The 21,461-nt window shown below is 38.7% G+C and overlaps 2 protein-coding genes and 1 long non-coding RNA gene across 4 annotated transcripts in view; 1 reads left to right on the plus strand and 2 right to left on the minus strand.

Moving 5' to 3' along the window:
* Positions 1 to 5,593, minus strand: part of LOC110832228 (putative tRNA (uracil-O(2)-)-methyltransferase) — a 101,456-nt gene extending 95,863 nt beyond the window's left edge. Inside the window, exons 1-2 of one of the 2 annotated variants that reach the window (XM_087346363.1) lie at positions 4,754 to 5,593; positions 1,602 to 2,446 (exon numbers count right to left, since the gene is read on the minus strand). The gene's annotated coding sequence lies outside the window, so the exon portion shown is untranslated. Of the gene's footprint in view, positions 1 to 1,601; positions 4,018 to 4,753 lie in introns of those variants that run through there. The other variant, XM_087346362.1, reaches the window with a different exon arrangement.
* LOC147874188 (uncharacterized) lies at positions 5,592 to 7,403 on the plus strand. Its single transcript, XR_015534470.1, has 2 exons — positions 5,592 to 5,877; positions 6,012 to 7,403. It is a non-coding gene; the product is annotated as an uncharacterized LOC147874188 (long non-coding RNA).
* Positions 7,404 to 7,653: 250 nt separating this feature from the next.
* LOC110838415 (endocuticle structural glycoprotein SgAbd-4) lies at positions 7,654 to 21,303 on the minus strand. Its single transcript, XM_022081581.2, has 3 exons — positions 21,145 to 21,303; positions 16,030 to 16,169; positions 7,654 to 9,144 (listed from the first exon to the last, which is right to left on the minus strand). The coding sequence occupies exons 1-3, from the start codon at positions 21,163 to 21,165 to the stop codon at positions 8,832 to 8,834; spliced, it is 474 nt and encodes a 157-aa protein (XP_021937273.1). The 5' UTR covers positions 21,166 to 21,303; the 3' UTR covers positions 7,654 to 8,831.
* Between the last annotated feature and the right edge of the window lie 158 nt (positions 21,304 to 21,461).

The following is a 21,461-nucleotide window of genomic DNA, read 5'->3' on the forward strand; positions in this document are numbered from 1 at the left end:
CTAAAATCCTATTCATGCAAACCTCATATAATTTTTTTTGTGCTATCCATCAAGAAATACTTTTTTGTAAGATTTGAGGTTTTCATCGCCCTGATGACGGAGGCAGTATGACCTCTAAAACGTTGGTTAACATCGACCAGACTACACAGCGCAACAACCCAGAAGACGGAAATCTCCAAATACTTTTTTGTTGGCTGAATGAATGTAAACTTTTCTAAAATTTCCTTAATTTTAAATGGAAGGGGTAATTTATAAAAAATGTTATACATAATTGCTAGCTCGGGGTACTTTTCTTCATATACAAGTTTGTGTTCTATGATACACATATTTCTGTGCTGACAATATTGTGCCGATCGAGGGCTGACAGAGGGCAACCGAGGGGGACTGATGTTCAGCAGGCCAGCCGAGGCTGTCCTGCCAAATCAGCATAACGAGTGGTCTGACCATTCGGCTACCCTGACTGAGGTTTTACGTGCTTTTCCTCAGGTGTAATGCCAGGGTATAAATCAAAAGGGGCACACGCACTCTACCCATAATCACGGATGCCTTCAGCTGAAGTAGGGGAAGGCGTGTGAAAATTATCATCTAGGCTTGGTTGACCGGTGGTCTCTTCTGTTGTCCTCATAAATAACGAGCGTTACGAATTCCTAACGATTCTGTTTCTCATCTTGGCATATGAATTCTAAACTGTTCGAAATTATTGTGGATGAACAAAAAGGATTTCAACGTAACTGATCACCTACTGACCATAAATTATGCGCTGAAACGGGAAGAGAGAAATAAAGGGACTACAACACGTGACTATTTTCTATGCACACATTCCAGTGTGTTATTGACAACAAGTGGCAATCAAGACTTTGAACACACGCAATAATCTGAAATTTCAGGTATTTTTATCACGGCAACATGTTTCTGTACAATGGTACCACCCTCAGGCCAGTTTTGTAATTATCACAATATAAGCCGATTCGGTCGAGAAGGACGAATTATATCACCACGCTCAATAAACTCGATACAGCTTTCAACAAAACTATGTTGTACCGTGATAATTCCTGTCGTGTTCGTTACGACTTATGACAAGGATCTGATTTCCAAGCAAAGCTTTTATATTTTAAAACAAATTTCAGAGTTAGGAACATGTCGGATATGCGAAATATAAGGTGGAGCCAAAAAATATATGTACATATATATATACCGCAGCATCAAATAGATCTTTTAAGAAATGTTAACACTTATTTTCATAAAACCAAAACAATGAGGACAAATTTAAGAACAGTTATGATACATACAATGTTTTACTTACAGAAAAGTAAAACTATCAGAGTATATTCAGCTACTGCTAAAAAAATTGTAAAATCGACTTTTTAGCTTCTAAAATACCATATAAAAATCCACTCTATCAGACAAACATACATATCACAACAAATTTTAACACACAATTCTTAAAGTTCTTGCCAAATATTTATAAGAAAATGTAGTTTGCATTTGTGTTGACATATTGAACAAACATCATTTACTTCCTCCTATGCAAAAATGTTAACATTTCTTGTCACAAAACAAGGAAATCAACCAAACAACAAAGCATGCATAATTTTACTTACATCCACTGCATATTAATCCTTCTTCAAATTCCTCAGCACATCCACCAGCCACAGAAGAAATCTTGATTTAAGTGTCAGTGCTTTTATTATAGTTGCTACAAATATCACTGAACACTGCTGTCACAACACACAAGCACTTTGATACACACTGAGTGTTCTAGCAGTTTTTGTATTACGTCTTGCACTCGCACTGGGAAATTTACAGCACACGGCACATTTCAATATTGCTGAAATACAAGATGGGATCTTGAGAGTCCGTAATATCTCCTGTTGCATACAACATCATGAGAATTTGCAGTCAAATCCATCTGCTGGTGCATCTCCAGCTGACCCTGATGGCTGAGGTGTTACATTTACTTATTCAACTATTTCTTTTACTGCTGTTGGTATTGTCTGTATAGGCATTCAGTATCATTTGTGCAAACATACAAAGTGTCACTTTCTTTGATGACCCGTTCTTCAAGTGCCTGAGCACTGCGGGTCCCAACTTTTCGTTGGCTTTGATCTATAGACATTCGGTAGGACTCCTTGGACGAGGGATTGGCCCGTCGCAAGGCCTCTACATGTACACAGGACAACACAACACAGAAAGACACAGACACACATCCATGCCTTGAGTGGGATTCGAAACCACGGTCCCAGTGACCAAGCGGCACAAGGCCCACGCCTCAGACTGCGCAACCACTGAGATGGCAACCCTCCCATATAAACATTATAATTCTGAAAATGAGAGGTTTTACCATCTTCTGGCCATGTTTCCTTCCCATAATTTCATGTCCCTTGTCACCACACAATGGCACATCACATTATGAATGTAGCAGACAGCCTCCAGAATTAAAGGGGACCTGTGAATTTATTGAATAAGCAGTTGCAGACAGCTGACAATGGGTGATCTGGAAGATTATGAAGTTTGGAATGGGATTAAAAACTCACCATAAAAGAAACCAATATATTATGATGTTACATGGGCCTCAGACTTAAATGGAGTCTTTTATGAAATCATAGAGGGTGAGATAGGTGGAACGTGGGAGACATGAGAATTGTACACAAAATTTTGGTTGGAAACCTTATGGAAAGAGATCACTTGGAAGACCTGAATATATACGGGAGTATAATATTAGAACACAAAATAAAAACAAGGGATATGAAGTTAAGGACTGGATTCATCACAAGAGATGACACTTGCAGGAACTTATGAACATGGAAATGAACTTCTGGATTTCATAAAAGATGGGAAATTTCTTGACTAGTTGAGAACAGTATTAACTTCTCAAGAAGGGCTCTGCTCCATGGAGTCAGCATGAGTAGACAGTAAGTGGACAGGCATTCCTGAGAGGAAAGATTACAGCCTGCAGAAATAATTTCATAAAATCTAAAATATTTGGTGTTAGCTATATCAAATTTTAATTTCAGTCCAACTGCAACAACTTTTCTATTTAGTCTTATTGTTGCAATGAAGTATTTACAATATGGAACAAAATGCAAATATACTGTTGAAAAAAGTAACAGTGAAACCATTGCATTAATTATTGGCAAAGTTTTAGCTAATTAGTGCCAAAAATGTGGTCCAGAAAACACTCTCATTTCATTTTTATCCTTTTATCTTTTAGCACCAAAATGGCAATGAAATCTCAAGTAGTAGTGAATGACTGCATAATGTAACATCAACAAATTTATGTCTGTTCTTTGTTTGCTAAATGCCAATTAAAACATGAATTGCTATTGGCACAGTCAAAGATTCATCTGTGTTTAAATGTTAATCAGGACTGTAGTGGAATCTGAAGACTGCATGTTCCACTACAAGATAAAATTCATGGATGGCCTAGGCAGAAAAGATATATTATTGTTTTATAAGGTCGGAAAATTCTCAGTACTGCTTGGAAAATGTAGCTGGAATGTCCAAACAACAGAATGTGCCTTCAATTTTATCCTCCAATAAAATATTCTGGGTTTCCTCATAATTACTTCTAATTAAACAGTAACAGATTTAATTTCACTTACACTAACAAAATGTTTTATTAATTTTAGGGCAAATTCTATGAAGTAGGAGTGAGAGGAGATACTCTTTTAGTGCTGATTTGAACTTCTTTGCATTATGATTCAGAATTTTTATAGTGGGGAGAAGATTACCAAATAGCTTAATTCCAATACAGTAAACTTATTTTTTATATTCACTGAGTTCAGCGTTTGGTACATCAAGAGTATATATGTATTTTTTCTTCATTTGCATTTGTCCCGCATTTGCAGGGTCTGCATTTTTTAAATCTCTTGGAGGTTATGATTGATCTGTTTATTGGATATTGGTAGAACTCCTTGCATGAGTGATCAGCCCTATCTGCAAGGTGTCTACCTATACAAACACAGAAAGACACGGACACACATCCATACCTTGAGTGGGACTCGAACCCACGGTCACAGTGGCCAGGCACTCGAGATTCATGCCTCAGACCGTGTGGCCACCGCGCCGGCGAATATTATATATGTATCTTATACTTATATTAAATATCTAACTTTGGAATTTTTCTATGTTGTTCAAGAAGAGCAGGAATTTACTGGGTAGTGTAAGAACATTAAATTTCTTACACATTTAGCACCTACCACTATTCTAATCATTTTTTATTTAAAATACTTTTTTGCTGTCTGCTGAATTTGCCCAGAAAATAATTCCACATTACATGGCTGAATGGAAGTAAGCAAAGTAGGCTAATTTTAAAGCCTTTTTTCCCCCCATGAGTGGTGTGACAGTCCTGATAACAAAGCATGCTGAATTTTGTTAAGGCAAAAGGTACTGAGTATACATTTTCCAGTTTACATTACTGTCAATTTGTAGGTCAAAAACTTTGTGTTTTACTCATTAATACAATTTCCGTTGTTAGGAAATATTTCATGAAATTTCTTTTATAACAATTTAATGTGAATTTATTGACTTTAATACATTTGTTCAAGGTAACAATGACATCAATCAAGCAAATCTGGTAACGTTAAATTTCTGATGGGAAATTAAAATATTAGTATCAACCGCGAAAAGTGTGGGTTTAGTTTAGGAGTTAATCGTTGGTGGTGTATCATTGAATATTTAAGTCGTTCTAGAAATGAGTAACCTCAAAATTTCCCTTAACACTTTCCTGACTGTCAGTCACTATTTATGTTACCTTCTTCTTTCTGAGGTATTAGTTCATCATCTGACTTCACATAATCGTCTTCAGTAAAAGCATTTATTAGCTCCACTAAAACACAGTCACCTAACCAATTTTACCGCACGACGCCATTTACAAACATACTGAAACAGCGCGGCCAAAAAGACCACAGTTTAAATAATCTGAATAATCAGAGATGAAAGACGAATGAGAATATTCGATTTGTAGCGACACATTTGACATCCATACCTATTAATGCGCAGAATAAAAATTATCACGTTTCTCGTTGTGTAGTAAAATGCAAATACAACGAAAGGCTAATTTAATTAACAAAAAGACCACATAATTACAAACTTTCAAGACGTAATAATTAAAGATCTTACAGGTCACCGTATCATAAAAATATTTTCTTGTAACACAACCCGACGGTTCTACACGGTTTATAACAGAGTACTTCATGGAACACAACTACTCAGATTATCAAAATACACATTTCCGTATGGTCAATCTTAATATTATATTCCCGCTCCAACCTCCGTCTTCCAAATGGTTCATCACTAAAAGTACGTATGTAGTTATTATATGTTCTGCTCAGCTCTCTAACTCAATAACTTAACCTTCGTTATGTAATAATTCATACCAGTCTTGGGTACAGGATAATGAACATCCGAGTTCAATAGAAGACAGAGAATTTGACTAGTTGGGCGACTATCAGCGTCTTATGTCTCTGCTACTTCGAGTTTGTTTAGATAAAGATCTTGCAACACGCACAACAAAAACAAATAAAATCTCGCCACATGAGTATAAAATGATGACATCACTAGTTCCTGGACAAATACACTCTTACATCATTGTCATTACTATTTCCCTACACAAAGTTCCTGACCATAAATTTCTAAAGTTCTTCTATATTTTTGCGAACATTTTCACTTCATACACGCTGTTATTTTACACGCCAATTTTATTTTTACTTTCCTGTTGGCAAGAATGACACATCAAGCAAGCTTAAGTACAAGAACAGGAATGTATTGGGCAAAATTCAAGAGCAGTGGCAATAGAAGCATGCGATTTTTTCTGGACATTTCTGCTCCCTGCGTACCATCTTGCGGTCGGACTTGAAGATGAAGACGTAAAATCAGGTGAGTGATACTTAGAGCACGTTTCATTGCCTGGAAGCTGAATGCCGGACTGTTATATACGTATAAGGACAAAACACCTGTCTGTAACACAGACAACGTTAAATATGCATAAGTACATTCTATAATCTTTACAGACTTCTAACACTGCGCGGAACAGCTCCGATTTCATGGCGACACAGTATAATAAATTCTTCTCGGTCTACCAGCCGTGTAAAGTGGCTTAATGACCTGAATGGGGTTTGAAACGAACAGGTGGCATGTTGTTAACACAGCATAGTCACAAGACAAGAATATCAGACTTCCACACTGCTGCACTGACTGACGGAAACAAGTGGCACAATTAATTGCTTCCTTCCCTCCATCTTCCGTCCTTCATTGAGTGGTCCGCACACTGGACTCTCCCATCAAGGTCAGTGGCCGAAAACGGTGGAGGCTACTTTACCTGCTATTTCGACGATGCCTTGAACTTGGGGCGGACTCGACCCGTTGTTTGTTTGGTTGACTTTGGTTTGTTGAGGTGATGCGAGGTGTGAACTAATCCGGAACCATGGAAGTTTGAGAACGGCGTTTGATACTGACAAACGGAAGGGATTGGGAAGGAAGATGGAACGAGGGAAGGAGATTGGGGATTAAAGGCAATGACAGCAGAGAGTGAGCCACTAGTACACCAAAGAAGATATTCCCTGTTAAAGAGAAATTATTTTACTAGGAACACAAATATTGCAATTCGTTGAGGAAGAGTGAAAAATTCCGAAACGTTCATATTGCTTTTATCAGTATGAACATATGAATAATAAGATTTTATGATTGTGGGTCGATAATTAAAGGAATTCTGTACACAATTTTTATTTTATTCTGTTAACAATAATACAAGATATAAAAGGTTCACAAATGTGGATGCTTACTAAAAATCATGTTACCGAGCAAAATAACCTTAGGCAACACGCGAACAAAATACAGATACATTACATTCTGCTTTAGTCATAACAGCGGAGATTCTGTTCTGAACGTGAATGAAGGAGGACTCTTTGTATGGTCAGAGTGTAAATGTATGAAAACATTGGTTTCTTGGGGAAGTATTTTGAATGTATACATTTTTCTATTTTAATTAATTTGAAAAAACTTAAAGTCCATGTCGTCGTTTTTATGTAATATGTATATAAATGTATAATATTAAGTATGATGTCAGTGATTGGCTCTGCTGTTTGAATTGTAGTCTCGTTTGATGAACAGTTTTAAAAAGGGTAATTTTTTGCTTATAGGTTTAGAACCATGTTTATAGGCTGTTATAAAGCTGAATATTGAGTGTAGACTATGTTGTATGCCAGATGAATAGTAAAGAACTTGCGTTCTAAGAGACAAGTTTACTTAACCACACAACACAAATGTAAGCTATGGAACGCGAAATATATGATAGTAATTTTCTCAATTTTGTCGAAGAGAAGTGTTGAATTGTGCAAATTCAAAATGAATAAATAGTTTTGTACTACACTACTACAATATTTTAGCCGCATTCGAATAACAATGCATATTTCTTAGTTTGTCTTCAGTAACGATAAATTAATAACTTGCGTATTTTTAAGCTATGAAAGATATTAATTTATTCAATCGTTGCTTTAAGTATTTTGTTTCTTATAAATGAGTGCATGATTGTCATCTAGTGTCACAATCATACCATGGGCATTCAGAAAATCTCGACGGTAGGCTATGTCATTAATTTTCTATATTGTCCGGTTTGGAAATAGTATGGTACGGATATCACTGAAAAAGTACTACTAATAATTATGATTTTTATTCGAACCAATGAAGTAAATTCACATCAGAAGACCAATATTACAATAGCATAATTCGAAATAAATACCTTACCAATTTATATCAGTGTTAGTTGTCGAATGTTCGTCTTAACACGTACGGCAGTCAGAAAACATTCTGCTTACATTTTATTGCTACATTCTAGTAAGAGATCGCAGAAGCTGTAGAATGTTACGACTGATAAAGGGAAGGATGATGCAGATTGCGGCCTTCCTGGGTTGCGATGCCGTGTTCTATAGGAAGAAACCATCGATCGAAGTACGTGCTTCCTCATTGCTTCATTGTTTAAATGAACAGGATAAGATTACATCAACACATCAATAGTCACGGCAGACGAAAAGATGTACAACCAAGTACGGGAGAGTAGCAGGAGTTGAGAACTTCACCCCTGATGACTGAGGCAGCATGTTACGCCGAAACATTGGTTTTACAGTTTTGATATTCAAGAAGACAAGAATCTGATCTCATGCCGGAAACATGTTACGGACGTTAATTTAATATTAATAGCGGTTGTAGACACAATTATCTCCAGAAAGTGTTCAACGCGTGGGTGTCATTGCTTGCAAATACCAAAGAACTTGTTACAAGAGCTGGAGAACATAGGACCACGTGTCCGAGGTACTGATGTTCCATAATAATGGACGTGGTGTTCGCACTGCTGACATAAATGTAATAATAATTTGCACCGTCACTTATATGTATATTATAAACACTTTAGACTCGTGCAGAGAAATAATGATGAATTTAGTTACGGAATGAGTTGGACGAGAAATGACCGTGTATTTTACTTACAGAGCTATTGTAACGAACGAATTTATAGTACATAATAATAACTGCAGTTCTCAACAACGATAATTTGATGAAGGAATTTGCTAATGTACATGTTTTATAATCATCTGGAGTGTCTACCGTCAACCTAGTTCGTAAAGAAATCAATTCTATCCACGGGCTTGAAAACAATGTATATATAAATAATTTTTTCACAAGTCTTTGATGATATTTTGAAGAAATACAAGACATTTCTGCATGGCTGCATTCCGTTATTTTTTTTCCACCGAACTTTTAATTCGTCTGCTAGAAGTATTAGTTAATAAGATATTCAGTGCTCTGCCTGAAACAATACGGAATTGAGAGGATGTTCCTCACTTTCGTCCAAAATTCGTTCTCCTATTTTGATTGAATCCAAACTGTGGCTGAGGTTCCTTGTATTCGGGCTGACTGGCCAGGAACTGCAGTGCGCGTTGGATTGCCGGTGGTATGGGAGGCGGCGTAGGCAGATGGGCCCCTTGAGGTACGAAGCCGTTCTCGTCTGCCGTGTAAGTCAGGCTGATGGGGATGCCGTCGTCCCCAATGTAGGAAAACTGGCCCTGGGCGACTTGTGCCTCTGTCTCTGGGTTGCCCGCGTTCTTCAGGAAGCCCTCTTCTCGAGCTGAGATGCCATTACCTGTTTCGTAGCTGCAATGAAAATTGTGAGTTTGAATTTTTGGTCCTCAATAAAATCTTCTCGGGCAATCATCGAGGTTCTAATGACATCAGAACCCTGATGATGGAGACGGGAGACGGTTTCCGAAACGTTGGTCTACTCGTATAAACTTTTGTCGCGGCTGAGCGCCCAAGAAGATTTTGTTTAATGAATATCATATTTCTTTTGAGACTGCAGTTATAAACAGGTCGTCTTTTTTCAGCATTAAATGCTAATGCTCTACAATATTTACACACTTCACACACTATACGTATTAATACAATTTTAGTTTTATCGGATAGATTTTTTGCAACATATTGGTGACTCGTCCTCCTCCGCGTTCTATCTGAGCTTCATACTTCGTGACGCTTAAACCCGTTCTGAGTTTAATTTTTATTTGTTAAACCGCAAGTCCAACAAAACTTCGCCAATTCACTTTCGGTAACATCGTTGATATTTACACCTCATAATCTTACAATTTCAACGAATTTTCATGAGATTTTGTATCGTTAAAGGAAACTCAGTACTCGTACATTGGCTAACAGCCAAATTGCATGTTAAACTGTGCAGTAAGACTGTGAAATACGTGATGACGTCATAACTTATCGTTGTTGTATCTGCGAGACATGAACTTCATCAGCTGCTTGGTATTAGTTGCATGAAAACCTATTAATGCTGCCATCTATCATGCACGGTATGAATTATTATCAGCCTGTCACCTTACTGTGCTGATATCTACCATGACTGTGAGTTACACGTGCTGCCGAGTGTCGGCGGCCACATGAACTATTTGATGTCACGCAAAGTGGAAATATGGAAATCTAATTACAGTATTGTAACATTCCTAAATTGTGTTCGGCTGGAGTGTCCGGGCTGTGTTTATATGGTTTATATTTTTCACCTTCGTCGAACCGAACGTCACCCAGCAGTTGGAACTTCTACATCATATTTAGGATGCGCCGGGTCCAAATCTCGGAGCGTAGATGGACTATCCAGATAGAGGTTCGTGATTTTACTGTCACCCCAGGGCAAATGTCGATCGTTCTAGGTTATAAGTGGTTAATACAAGCAATTAGAAACGACATTAAGAATTTAAACAAAAATAAGGAAATACGTACAGTGTGTCATTTATAGACAGGCTTTAGACTATTGTAACCATGAACCAAAGTGGCATGGTGTGCTGCAAGAGATCATGAAAGTGAACTTTGTAAAAGCTCGCCTATCAAACTTTGTGAGAAAATTCAGGCAGACTAAAAGCCTCTAGTCTTGCATTCCGAGGCGATGTGGTTATCAACGATTAGTTGAATTAAAAGTAGTATGAAGGTTTTACAGGACTCTGTTTGTCCACTGTACGAACATTTTAAAAATAAGACGTGGCTTACTTTTTTCTCGTATCAGCCAGATATATTTTATAAGCTGAACGTACCAACCACCTGTATTCAACGTCAAAATGTAAACTTTTTCAGCTTTTGAAGAAGTTTCGGCAATAATAAAAATACGGTTCTTTGGAAAAGTCGCTATGAAAGCGACACCCTAGAAATGTTTGTCAACACTAGTGAATACGTAGAAGATTACGAATTTTAGGAATGTTCTGAATCATCTCACTAATCTCGAGAGCAATTCTAAGATTCGCTTTCCAGAACTAAGTGCAACATAAGCGAATGCGAAGTCCATTTGCAGTCACAATCGGTGAGAAAGTAAGTCACCTTTGTACAGAATCCAATGGAATGTCTGATGGGACTTCCCTGTGATACATCTCTCTAGATGAAGTTTGAAACCTTGTTTCTTTCTGAATTTTGGATTTATATAAAATATAATACTTGGAAGTCTCACAACTAGCCACGGAGATGTTACAACATTTTCACATTGTGTGAGAAATAATTTTCAGCAATGGCAGCGGTTAAATCGAATTACCGTAAACGCCTTCACCTTGAAAGCGAGGTTGAGTCATCTACTTTCAAACTTGCAGGCCCATCCTTCCAGCTGAGTAAGAACGGTTAGATATTTTTACTCTCTGCTTCAATGATTGGCGTAAGGTAGTATTTCTCTGGGTAGCATATGGTTAACGTAGGCGAGAAGCCATGGAAAATCGAGGGTCGAATTTAATTGAATATATGTACGTTTTCACGTATAACAATATTAAAATGCATCATACATCACCGCCTATGATTATTAATATAAAACAGTGTATGGTGGGATATACTTTTTGTATTTAAAAATGGCGCCAGAAAAATATTTTGGGAACCAATGTTGTATAGAGCTGTGTCCCGCAACCGATTTGTCGCCACAAGGTTTTAGGTGTACAGTAACATTTTAAAAGAACTTATAGCACTTTACAGGCAGAAAAAGACAACGTCTTATCTTTCGTAATTAGAATTCATAATAAATAAACATACACACGCTGGTTTATCGTCGATAGTTTAATCAGTAAATGTTATATATCAGAGGTTCCCAAACTTTTATACCTTGAGCCCCCCTTAAAACATTTCATAAATTTTACGCCCCCTTCCAGAACAAGTGCAAGCAAACAGATTTGACATGAAATTTAGCTATGAGTGTACATTTTTTTATAATTTAGTATATATTATTCAATGAATTTAATTTAAAAAACTGTAATAAAATATACGCTTTATGCCTGGATTAGTGGAATGGATGTGGTTGCTTCTGTGAACATTACTTATCATACCGAGGTTGGAGTTTTGAAATGGCCACTCTAAGGTCGTTTTTCCAGGTTCATCGTAGGTATAATTAGACTTACGTATATTGCCGTTTATTTCCTAAAACCGCGGATGCTCTACGAGTCTGAATTCTACAGCACTGTAAGACAACTAAACTGCCTCAACCAAGCAAAGGATGTTAAAAATGCTTCTCCACATTTCGTTAAAAAAGTTTTTCATACAAACAACACTCCCCTCCCCAGGGGGGCGCGCCCCACACTTTGGAAACCTCTGTTATATATATAGTTCCCATATGCCTGCCCTATTCTGGGGCAAGGTATTATATTTAGATACATATTACATTCATGTATAGCTTGTTATCTGCTTTTCCTGAACCCAAATTTTGTGCCATAGATGAGATGTAAAAAAGTAAATCTGTCCCACCATACGCCATGTAGGCGCTTGGTGGGGAGAGGAGGTATAGCTCCTACTTATTCTTAACCTCGGCACTGGATGGGGGTGAGTGGTCAGCGTCACGCCCCGGCCGATAAATAAATATCATTCAGGACTGAAACATACATTTCCTCCATCGTTCGCCCTAGAGGTCTGCACGGGACGAAATTTTAGAATTTCATTCATCCTGGCCCGAAGAGCATTTGGCCTAAGCCCTAAGTTTCTCTTCAAATGTATTATCCGTGCTTCACCCAAGCCGACTTCCTTTTATGCCAACCCGAATGAAGCCCGATCTATTTATGTATAATCTGCCTGAGTTTCGCATCATTAATACATGTTCTTGTTTTAATTTGTAAATGCCAGTAATCGCTGATAAATTCTAAGAACATCCTAGGTTATTGTGGCTTCTGGGAACGGCGTAAATTTTTCGGATGCCAAGTTTATAAAATGCTATAAAAATTATTGAGACAGCAAATAGCTAATAGAACTGTAGATTGTGAACTCTTTCGTACTGCGTCACGCGTTGCTTCTTTCCCCTTAAATCGTCAGCTAGCTAACGATTGCGTGGCATATCTCCACAAATTGTTCACTGCTCCTGGTGGCCTACCAAAAAACTAAAGCATCATGGATAGAGCGCACCACGAATGAACAGAGACAAACTTTAGAGCAGCAACGTCCGCGCATGCGCTGTTACTTTATGGCAGAATGTGCACGTGTGGATCCACGTGTCGACTTACGTCGTAGTTGCTGTACTGTAGGACAATGATTGCAGAGCACAGTGACTTTTGCAATTTAAAGTACGAGGGTCGCTCATTAAGTAATGCCCCACATTTTTTTCCTCAGAATATATTTATTCAAGATGGCTGAAATTTAGTGACAATATAAATGAATGTTTCCTTTACACATACTATTTTTCCACATAGTCCCCATCAACTTGTACGGTTTTACGCCAGCGTGGAACAAGTGCATGCATGCCTTGCCGGTACCAGCTCTTGTCCTGTGCACGTAGCCATGTCCTCACTGCTTGAATTACGCTCTCGTCATCTTCAAACCTTGTTCCGCGGATAGCATCTTTGAGTGGCCCAAAGAGATGGAAGTCGGAGGGTGGATGGGGCAGCACCGTCCAACCCAATTTGGTGATTTCTTCCCGGGTTCTCGGACTTGTGTGAGGGCGTGCATTGTCGTGCAGGAGCAAAATTTCTGCTGGATGCTTGTGAGGCCGAACTCGTTGAGGGTTTCAGGGTCCTGATGTACGCGTCTGAATTGATGGTCGCACCTCTTGGCATCACATCCACAAGAATGACCCCATCACTGTCCCAAAAGACAGTCATCATGACTTTTCCGGCGGAGGGAGTTGTCTTGAATTTCTTCTTTCTCGGTGATTGAGGATGATGCCAATCCATTGACTGCCTTTTTGTCTCCGGCTCAAAGTGGTGTATCCAGGTTTCGTCACCTGTAATGATCCCTCAGCATCAAAACGCTCCAACAATTCAGAAGAAATTGTTTTCCTTTGAATCCTGTGGTCTGCTGTGAGACTTCGTGGAATTGCAATCACACTTCCATTGCTGACTGAAAGCTGTTGGGCCAATTGTCGAGTTGTGATGCGCCGATCCTCACGAATAATGGCATCCGCGCGGTTCAACGTGTCTGGAGTGGTGGCTGTGATAGGACGCCCAGAGCGTGGCAGATCACGGAGCTCGGTTTCTTCACTTCCTGAAGCTTTAACTCTCTTAGCCCAGCGACCAACGGTGCTCCTATCGACTGCACAGCTTCCATACACAGCACACAAACGTTTATGAATGTTCACCACAATTTATTTTTCAGCAACAAAGAATTCAATTACAGCTCGTTGCTTGTAACGAGAGTCGTTCACAGACGCCAATTTAACAGTTCACTACAGCTCCGCCATTGGTTGGAATCATTTGAAACTCCGTACACGAACGCGAGAAACATCAAATCTCAAGCGTGTAAAAGTACACTTTTCTATCTTCATTATTGGCTGAGAAAAAAAATGTGGGGCATTATTTACTGAGCGACCCTCGTAACTAATTGTCTGTATAATGAGCCGGGATAGCTCAGTCAGTATAGTGACTAGCTACGGGCTGGACGGCCGGGGTTCGATCCCCGACGGGGGCAGAGGATTTTTCCTCTAGCCTCTGCGTCCAGACCGGCTCTGGGGCCCACCCAGCCTCCTCTACAATGGGTACCGGGGTTCTTTCCCGGGGGTAAAGCCGGCCGGGGCGTGATGCTGACCACTCACCCCCATCTAGTGCCGAGGTCAAGGAAGAGATGAGCTATACCTCCACTCACCCCAAAACGCCTACATGGCGTATAGTGGGACAAACTTTACTTTTAATTGTCTGTATAGAGCAGAAGGCCATCTGCACAGGTTTGGAAGGTTTCAAATATATTCTTTACATCCACATGTTTCGACTCAATGCAATCAACAGGTGGTAACGACAAGTTGAAAATGATAAGTACTTTCGAGAACTGTAAGTGTTAAAATTAAACTAATTTACATGAATTAACTTAGTACTGGGTCGAATATTTGTTTTAGGTAAAATTAAAACTCAAGGTCATGTAACTAGTTAAAAGGTTATCCAAAGTACTAATGTACTTGTATGAGCCGGGATAGCTCAGTCAGTATAGAGAGTAGCTACGGGATGGACGACCGGGGTTCGATACCCGACGGGGGGCGAAGGATTTTTTTCTCTAGCCTCTGCGTCCAGACCGTCTCTCGGGCCCACCCAGCCTCTCTACAATGGGTGCCGGGGTCCTTTCCCGGGGGTAAAGCCGGTCGGGGCGGGATGCTGACCACTCACCCCCATCTAGTGCCGAGATCAAGGAAGAGTGGAGCTATACCTCCACTCCCCCCAAACGCCTACATGGCGTATAGTGGGACAGCTTTACTTACTAATGTACTTGTTGCTGATATAATTTATTTATGCTCTTTTAGGAGACGGCTTGTGGCTGTCTAGTGTAGATTGTTGTGAGTAAGGTAGCTGATTGTCCTAGTGTTAAATATTTCCTAATGTTTAGTTTGCTCTTTATGACACGATATGTAATGGCGATGAAGGATTCTGACTGCATTCTATGTCAGCATGAAGAGCAACCTAAGAAAAATCTCTCATAGGACCTACTGCAAGTTGTTATGATATATGATAATTAAGAATATTCCATATTCTACAACAGTAGTCCACTGATTCAATGAGTTGTTTCTGTCCAGTACGACAGCACTTCTGGAGATACTAATATGTCGCTGGAGTCTTTGTAATGGAAAGTAGGCTAATTTCAGTGCCAACAACTGTTTGTTGTCGCTGGAGAGCCACAAAATATCAATGAACACGTCATGTCGTAAGCTGCAATATTAAACGATTTCTAAATACTAACAAAATGTAATTAATATTAATTTAAATTATCATCCAAATGTCAATCGGAGGGGTCCGCAGTGGACGCGCGGTCTGAGGCGTGGGCTTTGAGCCACTTGGTCGCTGGGGCCGTGGGTTCGAATACCACTCAAGCCATGAATGTTTTTATCCACGTTTTTCTATGTTGTGCTGTTCTGTGTACAGGTAGAGGCCTTGCGACGGGCCGATCCCTCATCCAAGGAGTCCTACCGAATGTCTACAGATCAAGCCAACGAAAAGTTGAGACCCGCAGTGCTCAGGCACTTGAAGAACGGGTCGTTCCTAGTATCTCAGTGTCAATCGATAAGTCTAATTAATAAGAATGTTAAACTCCCTGCACGATGGCACAGGTATGTCTTACCTGTAAGAATATGATCCGTCTGGGTTGATGATTGAATTCTGGCTGATGATTGGGATCGGAGTGCTGTATTGTCCTTGGAGTTGTCCGCCATATTGAGGGGCCGCACGTACTGCTGCCAGCAGAGTCATTACCACTAGAAACTGAAGCAGACACACAAACGTAACTTTCCGTTCCAGGATACGCTCAGAGTTTGATCAAGAAATCAGAGCGAAGTGCTAAGAAATTTGCATGATCGTATTAGATCTATCAGTGTACATTCCGCTTACAAAACTTTGCCAGTCTCCATCGAGTAGGTTCGAGGATAAAGCATCCCTTGAAATGCATCTTATGAGAACTAACTAACTAACTAAATAACTAACTAACTAACTAACTACATGACTTAAAGAACCCGAAGGTTCATCACCGAACTAACCAAAGCCCTCCACCAGACCCTGTCCTGGGCCAACAAAATCCAGTCTCCTTCAACTCCTATCTCCCATAGATCCCGCCTGACATTATCCTCCCATCTACGTCTAGGTCTCCCCAGAGGTCTCTTCCCCTCAGGCTTCCCAACCAGTACCTGGTGCATACCTCTTGTCCCATCTATGCACGCCGCATGCCCCTCCCAACTAACTCCTCTTGACTTAATCACAATTAATGTACAAAATTTTAAGTTCATCATTATGCAGTTTTCTCCGGACCCCATCATCTTATCTCCTAGGCCCAAATATCCTCCTCAACACCCGATTCTCAAATACCTGCAATCTATGTTCCTCCCTCTGAGTGAGAGACCATGTTTCTCACCCATTCAATAAATTAAAATAACCAGCATAAGCCAGTATCTGATGTGTCCCGTTCAATTGCAAACCCTCCTGCCTATCTTGGACTTTCGCGATGGCGTATTCTAAAGAAAAGTTAAAGAGCAATGGAGACAAAGCGTCTCCTTGTTTCAGACCGTTTTTGATGAAAAATGAGTCAGATAAATATTTACCTATACGAATTTTGCTACAGGTTTCATTTAAGCACATTTTTATTAGACTCACTAGCTTCTTTGGTATACCAAATTCAATAAGAATATTATATAACAATTCTCTCTTAACAGAGTCGTAGGCTTTATTGAAATCTTTAAACAATTAATGTACTCCCATTTTTCTCTAGAATTTTATGAAAACAAGAATTTAAATCCAATGCTTCATTTGGGTTTTTACTTTTCTCACTGATCTTGATATTCATTATAAAACTGCTGTTATAAAATTTCAATTAGAATACAGACGTAGGTCTACTGAGCATTAGGTTATTAAGAAGTCTTGTCTCCATGTTCTTATTAGACTTATTCACATTATTGAAAACTTGTTTAATAAACTTGTACGTATTAATGCAACATTACTTGATACAACGCACGAATATTTTTGAGAAACCTGGTAATTTCAGTGTGAGATTCATTTGAAAAATTGTAAGCAAACTAAAATGAAATAAAAAATATTTTCGTCCATCAAGTTTTGATTAACACTACAATAACAAATTAAATTTAAATTCTTTCAGTAGTTTCGAGAAAGAAATTTGAGGACAGGCTCACGGACCTACACGTTTCATACATAAAACGTATGAAGATGTAACTGACGTCTTACGATGAAGTGTGTTACTACTCTAGTTTTTTTCTTTGACGTTACAAATTCGAATCCCGATAAGAACAAATTATTTTGGCTGAGGTTTATTGTGGTTTCAGCGAATACTTAGCACGACCATGGATTCTCCGCGTTACCATCCATATCAAGTATACTTACGCCTACGTTTACATCATCCATCGACATTTTCTGTTGTTAAAACCGAAATACGATCGTATATCACATTTCTAAATAGCCGTGTTAGCTACGAACGGAGAGTAATGACACAAAACATTTATATTCCCTGAGCTAACAGAGACGTTCCCTACTTTCAAAGAATCGCAAGGTTCATTACCATGCTTCGTGTGCTTGGTTCTTAGTTTATTCTACTGACTGACAATTTTCCAGCTGCGTAGATGATAAAAACATTTTTGTCGTTCTACAGCAGATATAATTCATACACTTCCTGGATAAGGCGAAGCTGTCAGACAGCCCGTCAGGAAATTCGACACTAATCCGCAATCTAAACAGGTGTGGGACGTGTTACGCAATGAACATGGGGTAGATGCGTGATGCTTCGTGTTTACAACCGCCAGAACATAGCTCACACATTTAATGTGAGCTGTTTCAGCAGTCAAGTGTTCAGGTGGGTTTGAAAACGGGTTGGAAGTATTTCAACACAAAATACAAAACCTTATATGATGTCATGCGAAGAAAACCTTGTTTACGTGGAAAAGTCATCATATATTCTACCAGGATCCATTAATTGTGTTATATAATGAGGTTATGTAACCATACCATACTATCCCCTGAGATTAATCATTTGTAGAGTTGAGATAGTATAGTTGCGTCATATTGTGATATTAATTAAAATAATTATTATATTTGTTTACCGTCAAATCACAATAAAATAGTAAGATACGATAATTAAAATGATTAAAACATAAGATGATATTTTAATCATTTTAATTATCTTATCTTACTATTTTATTGTGATTTGACGGTAAACAAATATAATAATTATTTCAATTTGTAGAGTTACTTAAAGGTGATATTTTGATGGAAAAAAATTGACATGTATTTGGAATTTGTGGACCAGTCTCGGCCAAGGTTGATTCCTGCTAACTCAACATTCAGTTGGTCATTTGTTATTAGACGGTACCTGTCCTATATAGATGGCGGAACACTCATAAATAAAGGAGGACCATTTAATTTTGTATGAATTTAGCTACGTTTAATAAGTCTGCCAACGTAGTACGCTAAACGAATGGAATTTGAAATGGATGTGAAATTTAAATTTTAAATTTGTTTTAGTTATAGCCTACGTGATGTCATTCGTTGAGAAAACAAAACAAAAAAGGTTGGGTAAATATGCAGGGTACAAAGCAACTACATTAACATGTTGGCACGTTTACAATATTTCAATTTTGTCTCTGTTGCAAAATAGAATTGTTTATCCTTTATTGAGCTGCCAAACTTTTCAAGGTGGATGAAAATACAGACGTCTGTCAAAAGTCAGTGGCCCCGACCTACTTTACAACAATTTAAAGAATTAATTATGTTAAGAAGTAAGTCTATAGTTGTAATTGTGAAATAGTTTTATAGCTATAGGAAAGATTCTGTATTTTTCTCTGCTACATGACTTCGTGCTAGCATATATTTCCTTCCTTCGTGCACACTGAGTATCAACTAGAACATTCTGAGAGACTGTATCCGGTCTACGGAATATATCAGAGTAGGTTCAGGCCCCTTGATGCTGGAAGACAAAGGAGGATCCTTACTTAGAAACGTGATTTAAGAACAACAACAATAAAACTGACAATGGATCACGTAAAAAACTACAACATTAGTAAAACAGCCTCGTTGTCAAGAAAATTTTGAGAAGAATTAACCATGTTTTTGACTGTGTAAGATTTGAGGTTTTCACAGCGGTGATTCTGAAGATTTCTGTCTTCTGGGTTGTTGCGCCGTGTAGTCTGGTCGATGTCCACCAACGTTTCAGAGGTCCATGCTGCCTCCATCATCAGGGCGATGAATAATTATTCAACAATCCAGAAGACAGCAATCTTCATGTTTTTTACTATCAGTAATTTCACGTGTGGTTTCGGAAATGGCGTTGTTAATGGATGCGTCGTTTCTTAAACGTAATTTTTCATTATCCAAAACATCACTGAAGTTTGATTGTTTATTATTCAAAAAACATATTTAGAAACAGTTGGTATCCGGATCTAATCCCGACTAAAGGTAGTTATTCGGCGAAGCCTGAATTCATCTTTCAATGAGAATAATTCAATAGAATGAACAGAAGGTACTAAACATTTTTATTTTCTATAAGGACATTTGACAGTCAGTTGTAAAGGATAATATTTGAATGTGGGAGAAAAAATGCAGCAGGAATGGAAAATATAACACGAATAAGTAAGGAAACGTTCATAGCCTAATGGAAAATCAGGTGATATAAAGTGAGTATTAAATTTTAGTTGGGAATCTTACGCATAAACTTCAATGTGTACTGAAATTGATGGATCTGCGTTATGAGAGTGTCACGTGGTTGTGTTCTTGTGACGGCTGAATCTTCAGGCTAAGTAACAATAGAATAATTCTAGACCTGACTAGTCTGCGGCTTGTAGCTATGTGGTCGTCGCGTGTCTTGTAAACAAAACACCTAACCGACAACCAAGGGACTAAAACTGTGTTGAACTATCACGTTAATGGAAATGTCACTGCTACTCATGAACCACCTAACTAAGTAGGTGGCTTACGGAACCCGAATGTTCATCACCGAACTAACCAAAGATCTCCACCAGACCCTGTCGCTCATAAACCACCACTTACTAGAAATAAAGAGTGTGCAGTCTGCAATGACTACCACCTCTCGTTCATATCGTAGCCCTGTAATTAATTGAGTTAATTACTCTTTTTCGAATTAACAGTGACACGATACGCGACCAACATACTTGCTGGTTCCGACAAAGTTCGAGAAGTGCCTATTATAATGTACTTGTGCCAATAATGATGCTGTTTCAACTGCACATGTCACACAATGTCGAAGATAATTGACTGATGGTTAAAGGGTAGTTTTAGGTTTATTATTTTTACTTCTATTATTTTGTACCTGAGCTCATCTTTCATACTACGTGGGCCTCTTGGAATTATTAACCACAAATTCTCGCTAATACGTTATCCACTGTACAGCAGGATCTGTGATATCCAGAAGATGCTAGCTTCGAGGATCGATCATGACATTGGATACTATAACGTATTTCGAGTTTTCCTTCATCTACACTAATACTGGGCACGGAAATCTTCTTTTGTGATATTTACATGCCGATATTGACATTTGTTTGAAAACTAGCAGTTATGCTATCATCCAATTTTATCAGACCAAAAATACACAACGCCCTTATTAAACATCGATAAAATGTTACTAATAACGTAAATTAAGCCTCAAAGAGGAACGTTGCTATGTTATCAGTTACAAATGAATTACGATGTCTAAAAGTAAAATTTTCTTCGTAAATTCTGTACTCACCATCATATCCATGGCGACCATGTCTTCCTGTTCACTTGTCGTGCTGATGTGCGATCTGGGATCTGGTCAAGTTCCTTATATATCTCGACTCCGGGTGTGGACTTAACATCTTTATGTATGGCGAAAGGAACAATTTTCTGGTTTCATTTCTCTAATATAAAAGAAAAAAATCTACTACAAAGGAGGAGTTTAAGGTGAGTTTTGTAGGAGGGAGGGCAGAACTGTCCATGCGTTGAGGGGAATAGGTTACTCGTGGGAGGGGCTACTCCCAGGTCACCCTTAGGAGATTCAGCGCTGTGTAGTTCGTATCGTTATTC

This window comes from Zootermopsis nevadensis, unplaced genomic scaffold, assembly GCF_977971745.1.
Source record: "Zootermopsis nevadensis isolate Lab colony 2312 unplaced genomic scaffold, Znev_1.0 Znev_ptg000010l, whole genome shotgun sequence".
Taxonomy (NCBI): Eukaryota; Metazoa; Arthropoda; class Insecta; order Blattodea; family Termopsidae; genus Zootermopsis; species Zootermopsis nevadensis.

What these genes read in the sequence shown, in the direction of transcription:
- LOC110838415 (XM_022081581.2), bottom strand. Translation starts at nt 21,165, where the DNA reads ATGGTCGCCATGGATATGATG. An exon ending in TGGTCGCCATGGATATGATG is followed by an intron (nt 16,170 to 21,144) that starts GTGAGTACAGAA and finishes TGTCTGCTTCAG; the next exon opens with TTTCTAGTGGTAATGACTCT. An exon ending in GACGGATCATATTCTTACAG is followed by an intron (nt 9,145 to 16,029) that starts GTAAGACATACC and finishes TTTTCATTGCAG; the next exon opens with CTACGAAACAGGTAATGGCA.